The sequence below is a fragment of the Pelobates fuscus genome, chromosome 1 (assembly GCF_036172605.1).
Source record: "Pelobates fuscus isolate aPelFus1 chromosome 1, aPelFus1.pri, whole genome shotgun sequence".
Taxonomy (NCBI): Eukaryota; Metazoa; Chordata; class Amphibia; order Anura; family Pelobatidae; genus Pelobates; species Pelobates fuscus.
Window position 1 is genome coordinate 355,283,044 of NC_086317.1, and position 17,122 is coordinate 355,300,165.

Below are 17,122 nucleotides of genomic sequence, written 5' to 3' on the forward strand. Positions count from 1 at the left end.
TCCCCCCTACTACCGGCTGCCATTGGTATGCTCCTCAGACAGGCAGCTTCGCGTGGAACGCAGGCTGGCGGCGGCGCGCAGTGTAAAGGGATGCTCCGTGACGTCACTGGCCGGCCGGGCGATACAGAAACGCCTTTTTTAGTGCGGGCAGGGATGGGCAGACTGTGCCAGCTCAATAGAAAGGGAGGGGAGGGAGTGGCAATGATCCAGCTTGTAGAGGGTACACCCATAATAAGTGTTGAGCAGGGTTTTAGTACACCCTCTCACCGCAGTTTGCATGACTGTGCATTCCGCACCCAGAACTGTTCTAATTCTGCTGCAGGTCCATGGTCGTGTGTTCCAAGCCTCGCTTTCATCGTGAGAGGCAGTTTATGTTGTTGAAGACTCAGACTCTGTATCTAGTAGTTTGGCCTGGTCTGATCTGCAATGACCTGGTCTACAGGAACGTTCTCTGAACGTTCTATAGACTTGGTTACAGTGGGTTTTTCGAAATAATCTAGTGTGCCCTGTTTAAAGATGGCGGCTACCGCTTCCTAAATTGGCAATACACCTACTCACGTGATGTACCCCTGTCACTCACATGACATTTGCAGAGCATGCCGGGTGATTATATGGATCCAGAGGCTGGTGCAGTAATGTTTGCTGGTGAGTTAGTGGAGTTTATATCTCTGCCATTGTCTGGAGAGCTGTCACTTTAGACTGACATAGAAGCTCTCTAGCGAGAGACACTAACACACACACTTAGTGAACTCTATAATTTGTGTGTCGCTTACATTACATCATTTATCACAAACATATTTTGCAGTGCTTTCATTTACATAATGGAGAGATATATTGTCATAGATTGTGAGCTTGTTTGAGAGGACCTTCTTTACCTTTTGTCTCTAACAGTGTTAATTATTTGTGTTAGATTTCCCTGTTCTATAATTGTAAAGCACAGTGAAGCTTGTTGGTACTATATAAATGCAGTTGATAATATTTATATATAGCAGCAAGTAATTGACAGCTAAAGTAATGTTGACAGGTACAGGAGGTGAAGATGGCCATTCTCTAACCTTACCTGTGAGTTTTAAATGCTGACAGGCACATTTGAAGACTCAAATTATATTATTCTCTAAAGTGTGAAATGTGAGGAGTTCAATTTGAATTTCAAATTTTAGGCCAAGATTTCTAAACGGCAAATAAATAAAAAGTAATCTGTGCTGCAGTTTGTCCATTTTAGCGTAGCAACTAGATGTATGCATTCTTCTTATTATTAAAATTGTGTTATTATTTATATGGCGCCAACAAATTCCGCAGCGCTTTACAGTGGGTGGACAAACAGACATTTAGTTATGACCAGACGAGTTGAACACACAGGAACAGAGGGGTTGAGGGCCCTGCTCAATGAGCTTATATGCTAGAGGGAGTGGGGTAAAGTGACACAAAAAGGTAAGGATAGTATTAGACTAATGACCATTGCAAGAGAGGAATCAGCTTTCTCTCCCTGCACTCTGATTTGTCTCCTGCAACTGTCAAAACTAATACTTTTCTAGCAACCTCCTATTCTACCCCTACCCTTACCCCTTTGTCTCTCTATTCCCCTCTCCCTGTATCATGTAAGCTCATTGAGCAGGGCCTTCAAACCCTCTGCTCCTGTGCGTCTAACTTGTCTGGTTACATGTCTGTTTAGTCCACTCATTGTACAGCAGTACGGAATATTTTTTTTTGGTACTTTATAAATAATTATCACATTGCCATTTCAGGTATGAATCGGTATGGCTACAACGCAGTGTGTAATTTCTGCCTTAGCCACACCGCAAGTGTGTGTGGGGCAGTGGGAAGTTGGGGATCCTCATTCAGTGCTAAAGGACCAAGTAAGTCATTCAGGCCACTTAATTGCAATGAATTGGACTGGGTGCAGTACACCTGTCCTGTTAACCCTGCAATGTAAAATGTTGCTGATTTTGTTTATTTTTTTTAGAAGCAGCAATGGTTGCGATGTAGGGTTAAATCCACCTGTAGTGGCTGTAATACTGAGAACCACTAGAAGCGCTTCCAGAACACTGACCAAGCAAAACAAAAGTCCCCATAGGAAAACATAAGTGCTTTCCTATGGTAAAGCTTGGATGCACTCAGCCAATCAGGAGCTCCCCTGCCCGGCAGCACTCCGCCCTTCCTGAAACAGATATTTCAGAAGATGGATGCTGCTTTGGTCCTCTACATGTTTGTGATTGCCTAAATTTCTAGTGGAATCTGAATGCAAACTTAATTCACACACATGTATATTTTAGGGAAGAAGGGTGAACAAATAACTTAAAAGTTCAAATGTTTATTTTTCACCTTGAATCATGTCTCCATTTCAGGTTTTGAAAAGACTAGTGATCTGATCAAATCATTACCACCCGATTTATTTGCTGAACTGGTATGTATATCTTAAAATTTTAATTGGTGTAAATGCCAGTACCAGTGTAGAAAGGATTCTTTTTCCCAGTAATGTATTTTCTATTCCTCTTCTCTTATGTGGCAGACATGCCTTCTTTTTCCACATGTGGACTGGGACTCAATTTTTGCTTTTATTGCAGTAAAAAAACAACAACAAAAATGCTATTGTGCAATGTAGTACATTTTTCCTTTTCACTTCAGCTTTATGTTTAAGAAGAAAAAAAATCATGAAATAAAATATAGCAGCACACATTGCTTGCTGGGCATTGGGTGTAGTGTCTTAGACAAGAAGTGGGACATACATTAGGCTGTCTGCCTGTCATTTTTTACTGTATCCCTTATTGAATGCCACTGTTAAAGGAACACTCCAAACCTCTAAAGCAGACTTCCCCAAACTCCGGCCATCCAGATGTTGCTGAACTACAACTCACATGATTCTCAGCCTATCTATTTCATTCATAGAATCATGGGAGTTGTAGTTCAACAACATCTGGAGGGCTGGAGTTTGGGAAAGCCTGTTCTAAAGCATTTCAGTTTGCTGAAGTGCTTTAGGTGTTATCAGAACATAAAATAATCAGTCAGAAAGATGGCAGGGTTTTCTCCCTTATTGGGGAAGCAAAGTGGAAGACAATGCTGCTCATAGGTAAACATTGGATTCAACACTTCTCGTAAAAGAAGCATTGCAGAAACACAACAGTGATTGTGGTGCATGTACCCTGCTTTCTATTGCTTCTCTGAGAAGCATTTTATTTGCTGGGAGATCATCCGTACTCATGATCTCCCAAAGGCATAGGGCTGGGGGAGGGCGGGGGGGCAAACAGAACCAAAATTCTAATCTTTCTAATTTACTAATTTAAAACATATGTGCCATTTTGCATTAAATCATATGTGACATTTTGTTAAAGGACAAAGTGGGTTTATTTAACATATACATATATCATTTCTTCGTTATTAAAGGAACACTATAGTGTTTGGAATCTATGTTTGTATTCCTAACACTATAGTGCTGGAATAAATATTTAGGTGACAACCCCTCGGTGGAGTAAAAATGAGTTTAAACTTATCTTTTCTCCATCGCCGATCCCGCCTCGCTGCGGCTGAACCTGCCTCCATGGCTGAAATATTAATGATCTCAGCCAATTTAATGCTTTACCAGGGGGAAGTATTGGTAGGCTATTGTGCATGTATAGAGATGCATTGAATTAATGCAGAGTCTGGAGACGCTGAACACAAGTACTGCATTGTTTGCATAATTGACTGCCACTAGAGTTGTTACTAGGCTGTAATGTAAACACTGCCTTTTCTCTGCAATTAATGCATCTCTATGGGGTATTTTTAGTGCCTCCATGCAGAGCATGGAAATGCTGAATGTAGGTGATGCATAATGTGTAGTACTGTACTAAGAAGCACCTCTAGTTGCCGTCTGAGTGACTGTCATTAGAGCTGTTACTAGGCAGCAATGTAAACCGTGCCTTTTCTCTGAAAAGCCTGCAGGGACATGATATAAACACCAGAGCCACTTTAGGATCTGTTATTTTTGTTATTATAATAAAGCTTTGTTAGTTTAAATAAAACCTGACTCCTAGATTTAAAGCTAATTTGTCAAGCCCTGTCATGTGGTATGTATTGTTATTTATCATGCTGTCATTTAAAAAAAAAAAAAAAATGTTTTTACCAATTGTGACAAGTTTGTCATAAAATCTTTTTATTGTTTTCTTTTTTTAATTGTAATTTTTCTTTTATTGAGGCATAGATAAAAATGGTGTGTTAAAGCGAAGGCAGAGAGGCTATTTAACCCCAGGGGGAGTATGTGTAGTTTGTGTTGTGAGCAACACAAAGCTAAGTTTAGTTATGGGCCCCTGGGATGGAGCATTTGGAGAGCAGGGTGGGCCAATGCTCAAATCCACAGTTTAGTGGTTTTCTTGGGAGACATAGATCCAGGCCAGGGTTTTTTGGACTGTCTCCAACCCACTGCTCAGCTGCAGATAATCAGCTGTAGCAGTGGGAACCCCTCCCTGCTAGGCAGGTGGTAAAGGGGGGATTGCTGGCTTCCTCCCTGGAAGCAGGTAGGAGAGAGGCTGTTCTCTCCAGTGAGAGAGTCAAGGAGACTGAGCACTGGGAGTGCAGAAAGGAAAGCAGTCAAGGCTGGCTTGGAGCACTGCTGAGAGCAGACAAAGACACTAGGTTGGTGAAACCAATATTGTTTTGTTTTAGTTTAACCCCTGAGAGATAGGGAACCTGAAGTTAGTTAGTGCTCAGACGAGCTAGGTGTTTGGTTATAGGGATTTGTGTTATATTTATGTTTTCATTTACTGCTGCCTCCTGTGTGGATTTGGAAACAAAGTGCCTGGATTATATGCAATTAAAAGGACTGTGCCTGTTGTTTACATTAGAGGACTCTGCTATCTGCAAACAAGGATCACAATGGGTACAGAAAATAAAGAGGGGAGATATGAATTGGTCACACATCAAAAGTACAGTAGTATGCACATTGTTATATATACTCTGCGGCTTGACTGCCTCATTTTTAAGTTCATAACATACAGGCTAAACTGACACATCAAAACGTACAATATAACAGTGTTAGCAGGTAAAGATAGTGAGTTATATGTGTGTTGCAATGTAACGATAGGGTAAAAATAAGATTCATTTAACAAAGAATATTGAGTTGTTTAGCCAGGCGACATGCTAGGTTAAGTAGTATATGGAGAAACACGCTGAGCTATACACATGCTAAATACATCTAGTTGCTCTGAAGATTACTGTTCACTGTGATCCGGTGCTCTAGGGAAAAAACACTCTAAAGCCCAAGCGCTACAGTCAAGGTTATAAGAGGCATTATGGCTTAGTTACATGTACTGGAACACGGTGGAGTGAGCGTGCGAGACATGAGGAAGTCTGTGTGTGGTATTCTTTCATCCAATTCCTTCCGTCGGGGGAACAATGAGGACCGCTGCTGTAAAGGTGCGGGTGAGTGTGTCCTTTCAGCCCCAGGCTGGTGTGTAGGCCTGCATCTCTTGGCCACAAACTCTGTAACTTCTGGAGCCCGAGTTTCCTCCTCCTATGGGAGTGGCGGCGGGCCTGGTGTGTGGCTGCCGCTTGCGGCACATTGGCCGCCGCCGGTGTGGGAGATGCTGTTGGGTCAAAGCCCTCCTGGCCTTCAGCTCGGGTGGGCTAGGGAGAATGAGCATCGGGTGTACGGGTGCTGTTCCCGAGCGTGGCTCCCAGCTAACTGCGACCCTGCTCATCCGCTGCCATGGAGCCTTGCTGTGTGATCTGGGCTGCTTTCTTACGTCTCTAGGCGCTGCATGATATCCATGGTGGTACCATGTAGGTGTTTTTTATTTGGGGGCTGGCTCAGCTTATGTAGAGAGTGTTCAGCCGCCATCTTGTGTGTGCATCGTGAGGGAAGCGCCACTGATGCTTTCTGCAACACTTAGGTTTTGATCCGGATGAATTGCTCCGGACGCACAGCGAGGACCGGGATATCCCCCGCAGGTCTAATGGGGGGTGGGGGTTGAAGAATGGAGAATGGTGGGACTTTTCTGAGCCCGGGTTCCCGGTTGGGTATGAGGATGAGTCTGGTGTCCAAGAGTTCACCCAGGTGTCCCCAGCACCAGTGTAGCCCTCCAAGTCTCAGTCGTGCCTATTTTTCTGTTTTTTTTTTTACCCCAAAGTAGTAAGTTTCGTATAAAGAAATAGTGGAAGTGCACTCAGCCCTTCATCCAGGAATCCAGGGTGCTTCACTGGATAAGTCCCAGTACCAAAATGGACCAAATGTAAACTTGTAAAATATAGAAAATAATCCAGGCACTCCAACGAATTCCAAGAAAAATAGGCAATTTATTAGAACCAGCAGCTACACAGCGACGTTTCAACCCCTCACCCTTGATAAAGACCCTGAGGGGTTGAAACGTCGCTGTGTAGCTGCTGGTTCTAATAAATTGCCTATTTTTCTTGGAATTCATTAAAGTAGTAAGTTTCATCAGGAGCTTGGTCTTGGCACGTCCGTTCAGCCTGGTAGCAAGGCTCCGCCCCTTTTTTGTTTTCCTTTTTCATACACATTGCATATTTGCAGTGCAATTTGTAAATATAAATTACAAATGACTTCAGAAATATCATGCCAAACTAACCTTATTGATTTTTTTTTTTTGATTACCTATATTTTAGTAAGGCTTTTGGCACATAGAAGGATTATAAATAAACTGCAATCTTTACGTTTGGATTTCAATATTGTTGAATGGGTTAGGCAGTGGCTGAGTGACAGGCAACAGACGGTTGTAGTCAATGGAGTATATTTGAAGCATGGTCTAGTTACCAGTGGGATACCTCAGCGATCAGTACCCATTCTCTTTAATATTTTTATTAGTGATATTGCAGAAGGTCTTGATGGTAAGATACTAAAATATGTAACAGGGTTGATGTTCCAGGAGGGATAAGCCAAATGGCAAATGATTTAGGTAAACTAGAAAAATGGTCAGAGCTGTGGCAACTGACATTTAATGTGGATAAGTGCAAGATAATGCATCTTGGACGTAAATAGACAGGGGCAGAGTACAGAATATTTGATATAGTCCTAACCTCAACATCTGAGGAAAGGGATTTAGGGGTGATTATTTCTGATGACTTAAAGGTAGGCAGACAATGTAATAGAGCAGCAGGAAATGCTAGCAGAATGCTTGGTTGTATAGGGAGATGTATTAGCAGTAGAAAGAGGGAAGTGCTCATGCCATTGTGAGACCTCACTTGTAGTACTGTACCCAGTACTGGAGACCGTATTTTCAGAAGGATATTGATACTTTAGAGCGAGTTCCGAGAAGGGCTACTAAACTGGTTTATGGATTACAGGATGAAACTTACCAGGAAAGGTTAAAGGATCTTAACATGTATAGCTTGGAGAAGACGAGACAGGGGGTATATGATAGAAACATTTAAATACATAAAGGGAATACACACAGTAAAGGAGGAGACTATATTTAAAAGAAGAAAAACTACCACAACAAGAGGACATAGTCTTAAATTAGAGGGACAAAGGTTTAAAAATAATATCAGGAAGTATTACTTTACTGAGAGGGTAGTGGATGCATGGAATAGCCTTCCAGCTGAAGTGGTAGAGGTTAACACCGTAAAGGAGTTTAAGCATGTGTGGGATAGGCATAAGGCTATCCTAACTATAAGATAAGGCCAGGGACTAATGAAAGTATTTAGAAAATTGGGCAGACTAGATGGGCCGAATGGTTCTTATCTGCCGTCACATTCTATGTGTCTAAACTATAGTAGTTGAATTAATGAATGACAATCTTTGTTTCTGTCTGAAATTTGCAGAATCAAACATATTCTTCTTTGGTTACATTTTGTGCCGTATTTTTGTTTTATTTTGTTACTTTTATTCCCATGGCAGTAAGTATTTAACAATTATGAAAAAAACACATAAAATGCTGAGGTGGTGCCCTTTGGAGAGAGCAACTACCCAGCTGGCTGATAAGGTTGTTGGTACAGTATAATTTTGTGCCTGGATGAATCTTAGGGTCTGGAATCCCGTAGGCAGACAGGAGGGGATAGGGGGAGCGGAGTAAGGAAAAAATTCCTTCAGAGCAATACTTCAATGCTATATGAAAAAAGTGCCAAAGAGTATCCTTGTATCAATGAAAAAAATATATAAAGCTTTATTAGTCTATTGTAAGATAGAAAGGATGCAGAAGCACTTATCTCTCAGCAGATTGGCTCTGTTATCTATATTAGCCTTAGGTGTCAAACCTAGGTAAATAATACTACTCAAAAGCCTCCTTAAGTTGGGGCTTGTACCGTAGAAGTTTTAGGCTAATATTCCCCTGCAGCAGCACATAGCCTTAATGATCTTGTTAGAAGATCAATCAGTTAGGTGATCAATCCACCCAGTATAAACAGAGTATATTCATGAGTATAAGATAGCAGATAATTGTAACAGGCGATAGTTGCACAGTAGTAACAAAGAGAACAGAGTGATCACAGTGTACCTTGAAAACAAGTATAAGTCTAATATGACAGAGACCTAACACTGTTCTGCTGCTGTAGCTATTCCCTAGCTTCTGCTAATAAACACCTTCGTGGGTGTTCTAAACTGAAAGGCTGAATTCAATGCTGCAATGCTGTCTAGTGGAGTTGGACTCCAGAAAAAATCATAGGGATAAGGTGATTAACAAAAATAAATAACCATTGCAAAATAAGTGAAGGGAGGGATTCCCTTAGTGCCTCCTGGTGTAGTGCCCTGTGAGGTGCCGATATGTGGTGATTGGGGATCCCTCCAGGTGACCCGACGCGCGTTTCGGAGTTTGAGCAACTCCTTCGTCAGGGGTAAGGATTGCCGCCCGAGGTCTCCCGGTATTTAAATACCCCTTATCCAATCATGGGCAGGATACTCGCAGCGTCATCAATGACGTGCTGCACGGACCCTCTCCGTGTGTGGGTGGCTGTCAGCCAATTACAGAGGGGATCGTCGCATCGTCATCAATGACGTGTTATGTTACCTCCACGTGGGAGAAAGTAGGTGGAGTGTTTAGCCGTTCTATCTACTCGATTGGTTGGGCATCCTTTGTTACAGTTTAGTACAGTAAATTAGGTAGCGATGAATTACAGAAGTAGAAAAAGCGGTTAGGTAATTTGGACACTGTCAAGTGTGTCCAGACTATGAATGTCAGACTGACAGTGCGTACCGAAAGTCAAGCATAACACAGTGAAATAACGATATAGTGCATCTGTTGTAGTGAGCTATTTATATAAATATAGAGCTATCACTGAAATGCCTTAATTTAAAGAGAAAACATTCAATTTAAATAAGATAGAATCAATCTATCTAAGTGTGTTATGTTGAATATATTGGATTTCTTTAATCATTTGACTATGGTGTCACTGAACTGTATGTATATGCATATATTTTTTTATCCCCATAGGTGTAACGGAGGGGAGGGGGGAGGGGGAGAAAGGAAGGGACGGTCAATCCTGGGACAATTAATGTCCCTGCTTTTAATAACAATAAACTAAAGTGAAAGAAGAATATGTAGTGAGTGAATACCCTTAGATTGGTCAAAAAAAGTAATTAAGAAACATAAAATAGGCTATTTACAAATATACAAGATAAGAATTTCTAGAGAGACTTCTAGATATATGGGGAGTATGAAAAACCCTCATTGAGACCTTTGGGTGATAGAGTTTTGAGTCGGTAAATCCAGTAGCACTCGCGCTTTCTTAAGCGTTGATCCCAATTGCCCTTCCTCTGGTCCTGTTTGATTAATTCAATGCCTTGAAATTTGAGGACATTGGGGTCTCCATTGTGAACTGTTTTAACGTGTCTGGAGATCGATGTTTCTATGTGCCTGGCTGACTTGACAGAATTGATGTGTTCAAGAATACGTCTCTTGAACGGTCTGAAGGTTTTGCCAACGTACATGGCATGACAGTGGCAGGTGATTAGATAAATCACTCCCTTCGAGTTACAGTTGAAAAATGACAATGATTTAAAATTTTCCGTCTTGGAGCTGTTATTAAAGTTTTTTGAATTAGTCTCTATGTATCTGCAAGCTTTGCACCTACCACATTTATAGGTGCCTTTAATTTTGCTTGACAGCCAGTGTGTAGGTGGTTTGCTAGTTTGAAAGTGACTGTGCACCAGTAAATCTTTCAAATTATTGCCCCTTCTGGCTGTCAAGGTAGCGTAGGGGGGTAGAACGTCCCTGAGGTGACTGTCTTGTTTTAGCAGAGGCCAGAAGCGATTCATAATTGATTTGACTTGGTCCCAACCCCCATCGAAGGTGGCGACACATCTAAGTTGTTTTTGTTCAGGTTTTTGTGTTGAAGCGGGAACGCCTTCTTCTCTTAGGAGGTCTTCTTGTTCGGTTAAGAGGGCCCTGTGGTATGCCCTCTTGAGGCATTTATTGGGGTACCCCTTAGACCTAAACATGTGACGTAATTCTTTAGCCTGTGTTTTAAAATCCTCTAAGTCAGAGCAATTACGCCTTAGACGTAAGTATTGGCCCGTCGGTATTCCCCGTTTCTGCTGAATTGGGTGGTGACTCTTCCAATTCAGAAGGTTGTTGGTGGCTGTGCTTTTTCTAAATAAGTTTGTTTTTATGCTGCCCTGTTGTTGCGGGGACACCATTAGATCAAGAAAGCTTAAGGACGGAGTGCCAATTTCAGCGGTGAACTTTAAGTTCAATTCATTCGTATTGAGGCTGTGTGTGAATTGTCTGAATTGTTCCCCTGACCCAGTCCAGATGATTATTATATCATCTATATATCTTTTCCAGAGATAGATGTACTGGGTCAGGGGATTTTTTGGAGGAGATGTGAAGACTATTTGTTCCTCCCACCATCCCAGGTGCAGGTTCGCATATGAGGGTGCGCAAGACGTCCCCATAGCAGTCCCCTGCACCTGGTGGTAGTACACTCCATCAAACAGGAAAAAGTTGTGTGTTAGAACAAACTTTAAAAGATCTAATACCAGGTCACTGTGTTTATCGAGGGATGTCCCTCTCCTCCTTAAGAAATGCTCAGTGTGCTTTATTCCCAGATTATGTGGTATTGAGCTGTATAATGATTCGACATCCAAACTGCAGATGATGGAGTTGTGTGGTAATTTAGTTTGAGTTAAAACTGCTAAGGTTTGTTTGGTGTCTCTTAGGTATGACGGGAGTTGTGTGACTAGTGGTTTCAGAATGTGGTCTAAGTAGACACTAACATTCTGGGTAATGTTGTTATTGCCTGAGACAATGGGTCTGCCTGTCAAGATCATCTGTTGTTTATGGATCTTAGGTAGGCTGTAAAAAGTTGAGATGCGAGGGTTATTAATGGCCATGTAATTATATTCGTCTTTTGAAATCAGATTATCATCAAAACCTTGTTGTAGTATGCTTCTCAGCCTCTCAGTAAATATTTTAGAGGGATCTTGTTTCAAGATTTTATAAGTCAGTTGATCTGTGAGTATTCTTTTATTCATTTCCATATATTTTTGAGTGTCCATTATAACTATATTGCCCCCTTTGTCCGAGGGTTTTATAGTTATAGTCTGATTCTCTTTTAATGTCTTAACCGCTATATACTCTGAAGCTGTTAGATTCGAGTTTGGTTTGTGACTTATTTCATTGAACTTTATTTTCTCAATCTCCTCGCATACTAATTCAACGAAGGTCTCAACGTACTTTGAGTCTCCCAGTTTAGGGCAGTAGTGGCTTTTATTCCTCAGGTTAGTCAGGGGGTATTTTGGTCCTGCTGAATCGTCATTCTCTTCTAACAATTCTGCTAGGATCATGGTCATGCGATAGTCTCTGAGTTCTAGACCTAAATTTTTGGCTTTTTTCTCTTCATTAAGGAGATAGTTTTTGTGTAGAATGAGCTTTCTCGCAAAAAGGTGAATATCCTTAACCCAGGTGAATTTGTCAAAGCGTGGTGTGGGGATAAAAGACAGGCCTTTTGTCAACAGATCTAATTCTGACTGTGTGGGAATATAGTCAGATAGGTTGACAATTTGTCTGTTTTTCAGTACCGGTTCTTTCTGTTGTATTGTTTTTTGGGTCTTGGTCTCAGGAAGGGGCGGTTGTCCCCCTGTGTATGGTCTAAAAAAGTGACCCCTCTCTTTAGAATCCCTCTATTGTTCTCGCTTGAGGTGGAGGGAGTCGCTGTTACATCAGTATCTGATCCACTAGACTCATATTCAGAGGTAGAAGCCTGATCGCTGTCAACCCTTCTCTTTCTATTAAACTTTTTATAGATGTTACCGGTTTTGAAATCTTTGTGATCCCGTAAAAATTTTTGGTGTTTCCTTTGTTTTATAATGCTTTGATATTTTTCTAGGTTGGTTTGTAGTTTGTTTTCATTAGTGCTGAATATTGGATCAGCTTTATGCTGTTGAATTTTTTCAACTTCACTCTCAATCTTTTTTTCTATCTCTATTAGTTTTTTGTTCTCAAATTTACATAAGATCTGCATAAAGCGTATGGAACATTGGCCAGCGGCTTCCTCCCATTCTTTGATGAACTCTTCTTCATCAATGTGGGAGCTGGGGGTGGTAGGTATTCTTAGACCCCTTGGTATCAAATTCTTTTTTAAGTAATTTTCTAAGGAGGATATCTCCCAGCTAGATCTGATTTGTTGCCTGTATAATTGTGTGAGGGAATTAAAACCAGATGTCATAGAATAGTTTAAATTGTCTGGCTGTAGGTCAGATTCGGAAAAAATTAAATCAGCGTCTTGACACCATTTTGTGGCATTAGGTTTGTTTGCTAAAAAGCCCGCCATAAATCAATGATTTGTGTATCGAGAAGTCTCTGTTCTGACCACTAAAGATGGGTCTTGAACCCTTTAATAGTAAAATATAGAAACAAAAGGAAATTCCCCTTAGTCTTGGATCAACAAAGTTAAACCCAAGGTTAGGGGAATGGGTCAGAATAGGTGGTATCAGCTCCACCGAATGTGGGCATGAACCCTTGGTTTAACAATTGTTTTGTTTTTTAGTGTCAACAGAGTGTTCAGCATCTTCAGAGCCAGGATGGGGGAGTAGACCAATCAGTTCTTTTTCAGGTGAGTATTTAATGTAACCTGATCAGTTTTTCTTACCAGAGTCTATGACTTTCAGCAGCATGGTAGTGACATTTTAAAACTGTGTATCATGAACATTGGAATTTAGTCACAAAGTTTGTTCTGTTGATTTCAGCATGGACTTGGGTTTTTATCTTACTGACTGTAATATGTGGTCAGGTGTTTTATATGACAGGTGACAGCAACAACATTAAAACCACTGACAATTGAACAGAATAACATTATTGTTACAATGGCACCTCTTAAGGTCTGGATTAAACAGACAAGAAGTTAACAGTCAGTTCTCTAATTTAATGTGGCGGAAGCAGGAAAATAGGCAATCTGAGTGACTTTGACAAGAGCCAAAAAGTGATGGCTAGTGAAGTGTGGGGTGTTCCAAGTATGCAGTGGTTAATACCTTTGATAGATGCAACCAAAATGGTGCAAGAAAGGATAACGAGTGAACCGGCATCAGAGTCATAGGCGCCGCAGGCTCACTGGTGTATGTGGGGAGAGAACGCTAGCACGCTTGGTCCGATCACACAGAAGAACTACTGTTGTTCAAATTGCTGAAAAACTTAATGCTGGTCATGAAAGAAAGGTGTCAGAACACACAGTGCTTCACAGCACCAGACCAGTCAGAGCTCCTAGTGATGAATCATGTTTGTTTTCTAGATCAGATGGATGGCCGAGTGCATGTGCGTCGTTTACCATGGGGAGTGTTCCCTGTTGTTAGTAACCTCTTTCAGCAGGATAATGCAATCTGCCACACTGCAAAAAATGTTTAGGAATGGTTTGAGGAACATGATAAATAGCTTAATGCAAATCTGATTCACTGAAAGATGGTTGTTTTGGGGGGGGGAATAAGTAGTCCGTATTTCCTCATCTAAAAATTTCTCATTTTCATTATTTTTTACATTTAAGTAGAGGTTTTTGCTTATTTGTTTCACCAGAGATTTCAAGCTGCTGGAGTAGAAGTAAATGTGGAGAACCTTAGAAACATTACTAATGCGGTTACCTCTCTCTTTAGGTAAGCACATCCCTCATACAAATGGTTACATTTGCAATCGTTTTCACAGAGATTTTCAAATCTGGAAAAGCAAAGCGCTAACATTGCTTCCATTGAAATGTTCTGATGTACTTCCAACACTGTCCACCAATATTGTAAATGTTACATTTAACACTATTCTAAATGGGTTATGTCAATCTGAAACCTTTATACCACTATAAAACCTGCGAGAGGTAACATATATCCTAATATGACAAGCAGACTATGAACTCAATATCCCACTTCAGCTTTTTTACTGTATAGTCTCAGAGCTGGATAAAAATGTGAACAAGCATACTGAAGTTATGTGGTTATCTCAATGGGTAAACTAATAGTTTAATTTGGGGGGGAATAAACATTTTGTTGTGCAATGCTGGTCAGTTATAAATGTCTTTGAATTCCTGAGCCAAGTAAGGGTAAGCTTTTTGTTGAGTGCATATTAAAAGGATACACTAAGCACCAAAACCATTTTAGCTTAATGAAGCAGTTTTGGTTTATAGATCATGCTTTCGCCGTATCACTGCTTAATCATCTGTCATTTAGGAATTAAAGGGACAATGTAGGCACCCAGACCACTTCAGCTAATTGAAGTAGTCCAGGTGCTGTGACCCTTTTGCACCTAGTACTGAAATGTAAAGCATTGCAGTCCCAGAGAACTGTAATGTTTACATTGCAGCTCTAAGTCTGCCCTCTGTAGCTGACCACCAGACAGCCACTAGAGGGCTTCCGGAATCCAAACAGACTTTTGGTCCGTTATCTGGCGCTTGACGTCCTCATGGACCTCCAGCATCTGGGGAAGCGCTGGATTCAGGTAAGTAGCTGAAGGGGTTTTAACCCCTTCAGCGACATGGGATGGGGGAGGAAGGGGAGCACTCCAGGATTCTCTAGTGCCAGGGGAAACGGGTTTGTTTTCCTGGCACTGGAGAATCCCTTTAAATCACTTATGTGTCTGCTTATGCAGCCCTAGCCACACCTCCTCTGCATTACACATCCTGCATTAAAAAATGGTCTACTTTAGAAGTGTTTATCTCCTGCTCTGTTAATTGAACTTTAGCCACAAACGGGAGGCTCCTGCAGGTTCTAGCAAGCTATTAACAGAACAGGAGATTAGAAGTTAGCAATTAAACAGAATGTGCAATATAAGAAGTTTAAACATTAGATCTCTCTTTACAGGACATGTGTAGGGAGACTGTGTAGGTCACATGGAGGTTAGGTGTGACTAGGGCTGTATAAACTCCTAAATGGCAAGGAAGGAGACCATAGGGGCATGACATATACACCATGTTTATCTCTCTTTTGAAGTACAATTTTTTAAATAATTCACTTAAAACTTAATTGAACCTCCGTTCTGTTTTTCATCCTCCAATCATGTTTCAGTAGTGTGTATTTAATGAAATGACCCACACCATCAAACTGTCTTGAAAAAAGTCCGGCAAGGACTGAAACGCCGACACTTCTTTGTATTACTTGATGCTTGAATAAACAGCACGATTAGAAATATTATTGAGTCCTGTAAGTGCACTTCAACAAGATATATAGTGTGTGTGTGTGTGCATATGCATATATATAATTATTAAAAGTAAATTAAAAAAGTAAATAAATATAAAAATAATAAAAGAATTATATTGTAATTTTATAACTAATTTTATTCTTACTGGATTTTGATATGAATATATATTTATATCAAAATACACTTAGAATGAAATTATATATATCTATGTATAAATAAACAAATAATCCGATATATATATATATATATATATATATATATATATATATATATATATATCTATATACATAATTACATAATTTCATAAATATACATGTAGACTTCAAATATATATATAATTTAAATTCTATGTGCATATTTATGTAATATTTTTACATAATTAAGTAATTTTATTGATTGCCATTTGAGGGACCTGCCTTACAACCCAGGCTGAAAGTTCAGAGAATTGAATTTGCTAGCACTGCTAGCACTGTATTTAACCCTGTAACTTTCCATGACACCCTAAAACCTGTACATGGGGTGTACTGTTTTGCTCGAGAGACTTCGCTGAACACAAATATTAGTGTTTCAAAACCGTAAAACATATCACAGCAATGATATTGTAAGTGAAAGTGAAGTTTTTTGCATTTTTAACACACTAACTGATGATATTGTTGTGATACGTTTTACTGTTTTGAAACACTAATATTTGTGTTGAGCAAAGTTTCCTGAGTATAACAGTACCCCCCATGTACAGGTTTCATTGTGTTTTTGAAAGTTACAAGGTTAAATATAAGGCATGATTTTCCTTTTGTTTTGTTTTTCAACTTGCCAGATTGGTTATGTTGCCTTTAAGAACGCATGGTAGCCCAGGAATGAGAATTGATCCAATGATGGCATACCATTTGCAAAAGAAGACCACCCAATGTATTGCAAATGGGTTATGTTCAGTCTTTTTTAGTAGCCACTTAGTCTCAAACACTGGCCAAAGTTAGCATTTATATTTGTTTGTGTGTTAAAAATGCAAAAAACTATTATGAACGCTAACTTTGGCCAGTGTTTGTGACTAAGTGGCTACTAAAAAAGACTGGACATACCCCATATTGAATACCCTGGGTTGTCTACTTAAATTTTTTTTTTTTACATGTGAGGTGTGATTCAGAGATTTATGACAGATAAGTGTTACAGTGTCACAATTGATACATTTTTAAAATATATATTTTTTGAAACCGCAATGTCCTACTTGTACTTATAGCCCTATAACTTGCATTTATGAAGTAAAGGTATTTCTAAACTCAGGACAACATTTTAAAACTATTTAGCACAGTTGTAGATGTTTAACAGATTTTGGGGGGTCAAAGTTAGAAAAGGTGCGTTTTTGAAAAAAATTTCATCAAATTTTTTTTCTTCTAGCAAATTATATGATATGATAAAAATAATGGTATCTTTAAAAAGACCGTTTAATGGCGAGAAACTGTATATAATCTGTGTGGGTACAGTAAATGAGTAAGAGGAAATATACAGCTAAACACAAATTGCAGAAATTTAAAAACAGCCCTGGTCCTTAACCGTAAGAAAATTGAAAAACGGTCTGGTCACTAAGGGGTTAAAAA

General features: G+C 40.0%; 1 protein-coding gene across 1 annotated transcript in view; it reads left to right on the top strand.

Annotated features, from left to right (window-relative positions):
- The first annotated feature begins 433 nt into the window (after window positions 1-433).
- COMMD6 (COMM domain containing 6) overlaps window positions 434-17,122 on the top strand; it is a 28,483-nt gene continuing 11,794 nt past the window's right edge. Inside the window, exons 1-4 of the mRNA XM_063444690.1 lie at window positions 434-645; window positions 2,346-2,404; window positions 12,910-12,975; window positions 13,926-14,002. Of these exons, the coding sequence (XP_063300760.1) occupies window positions 597-645; window positions 2,346-2,404; window positions 12,910-12,975; window positions 13,926-14,002 (251 nt within the window). The 5' untranslated portion in view covers window positions 434-596. The remainder of the gene's footprint in view (window positions 646-2,345; window positions 2,405-12,909; window positions 12,976-13,925; window positions 14,003-17,122) is intronic.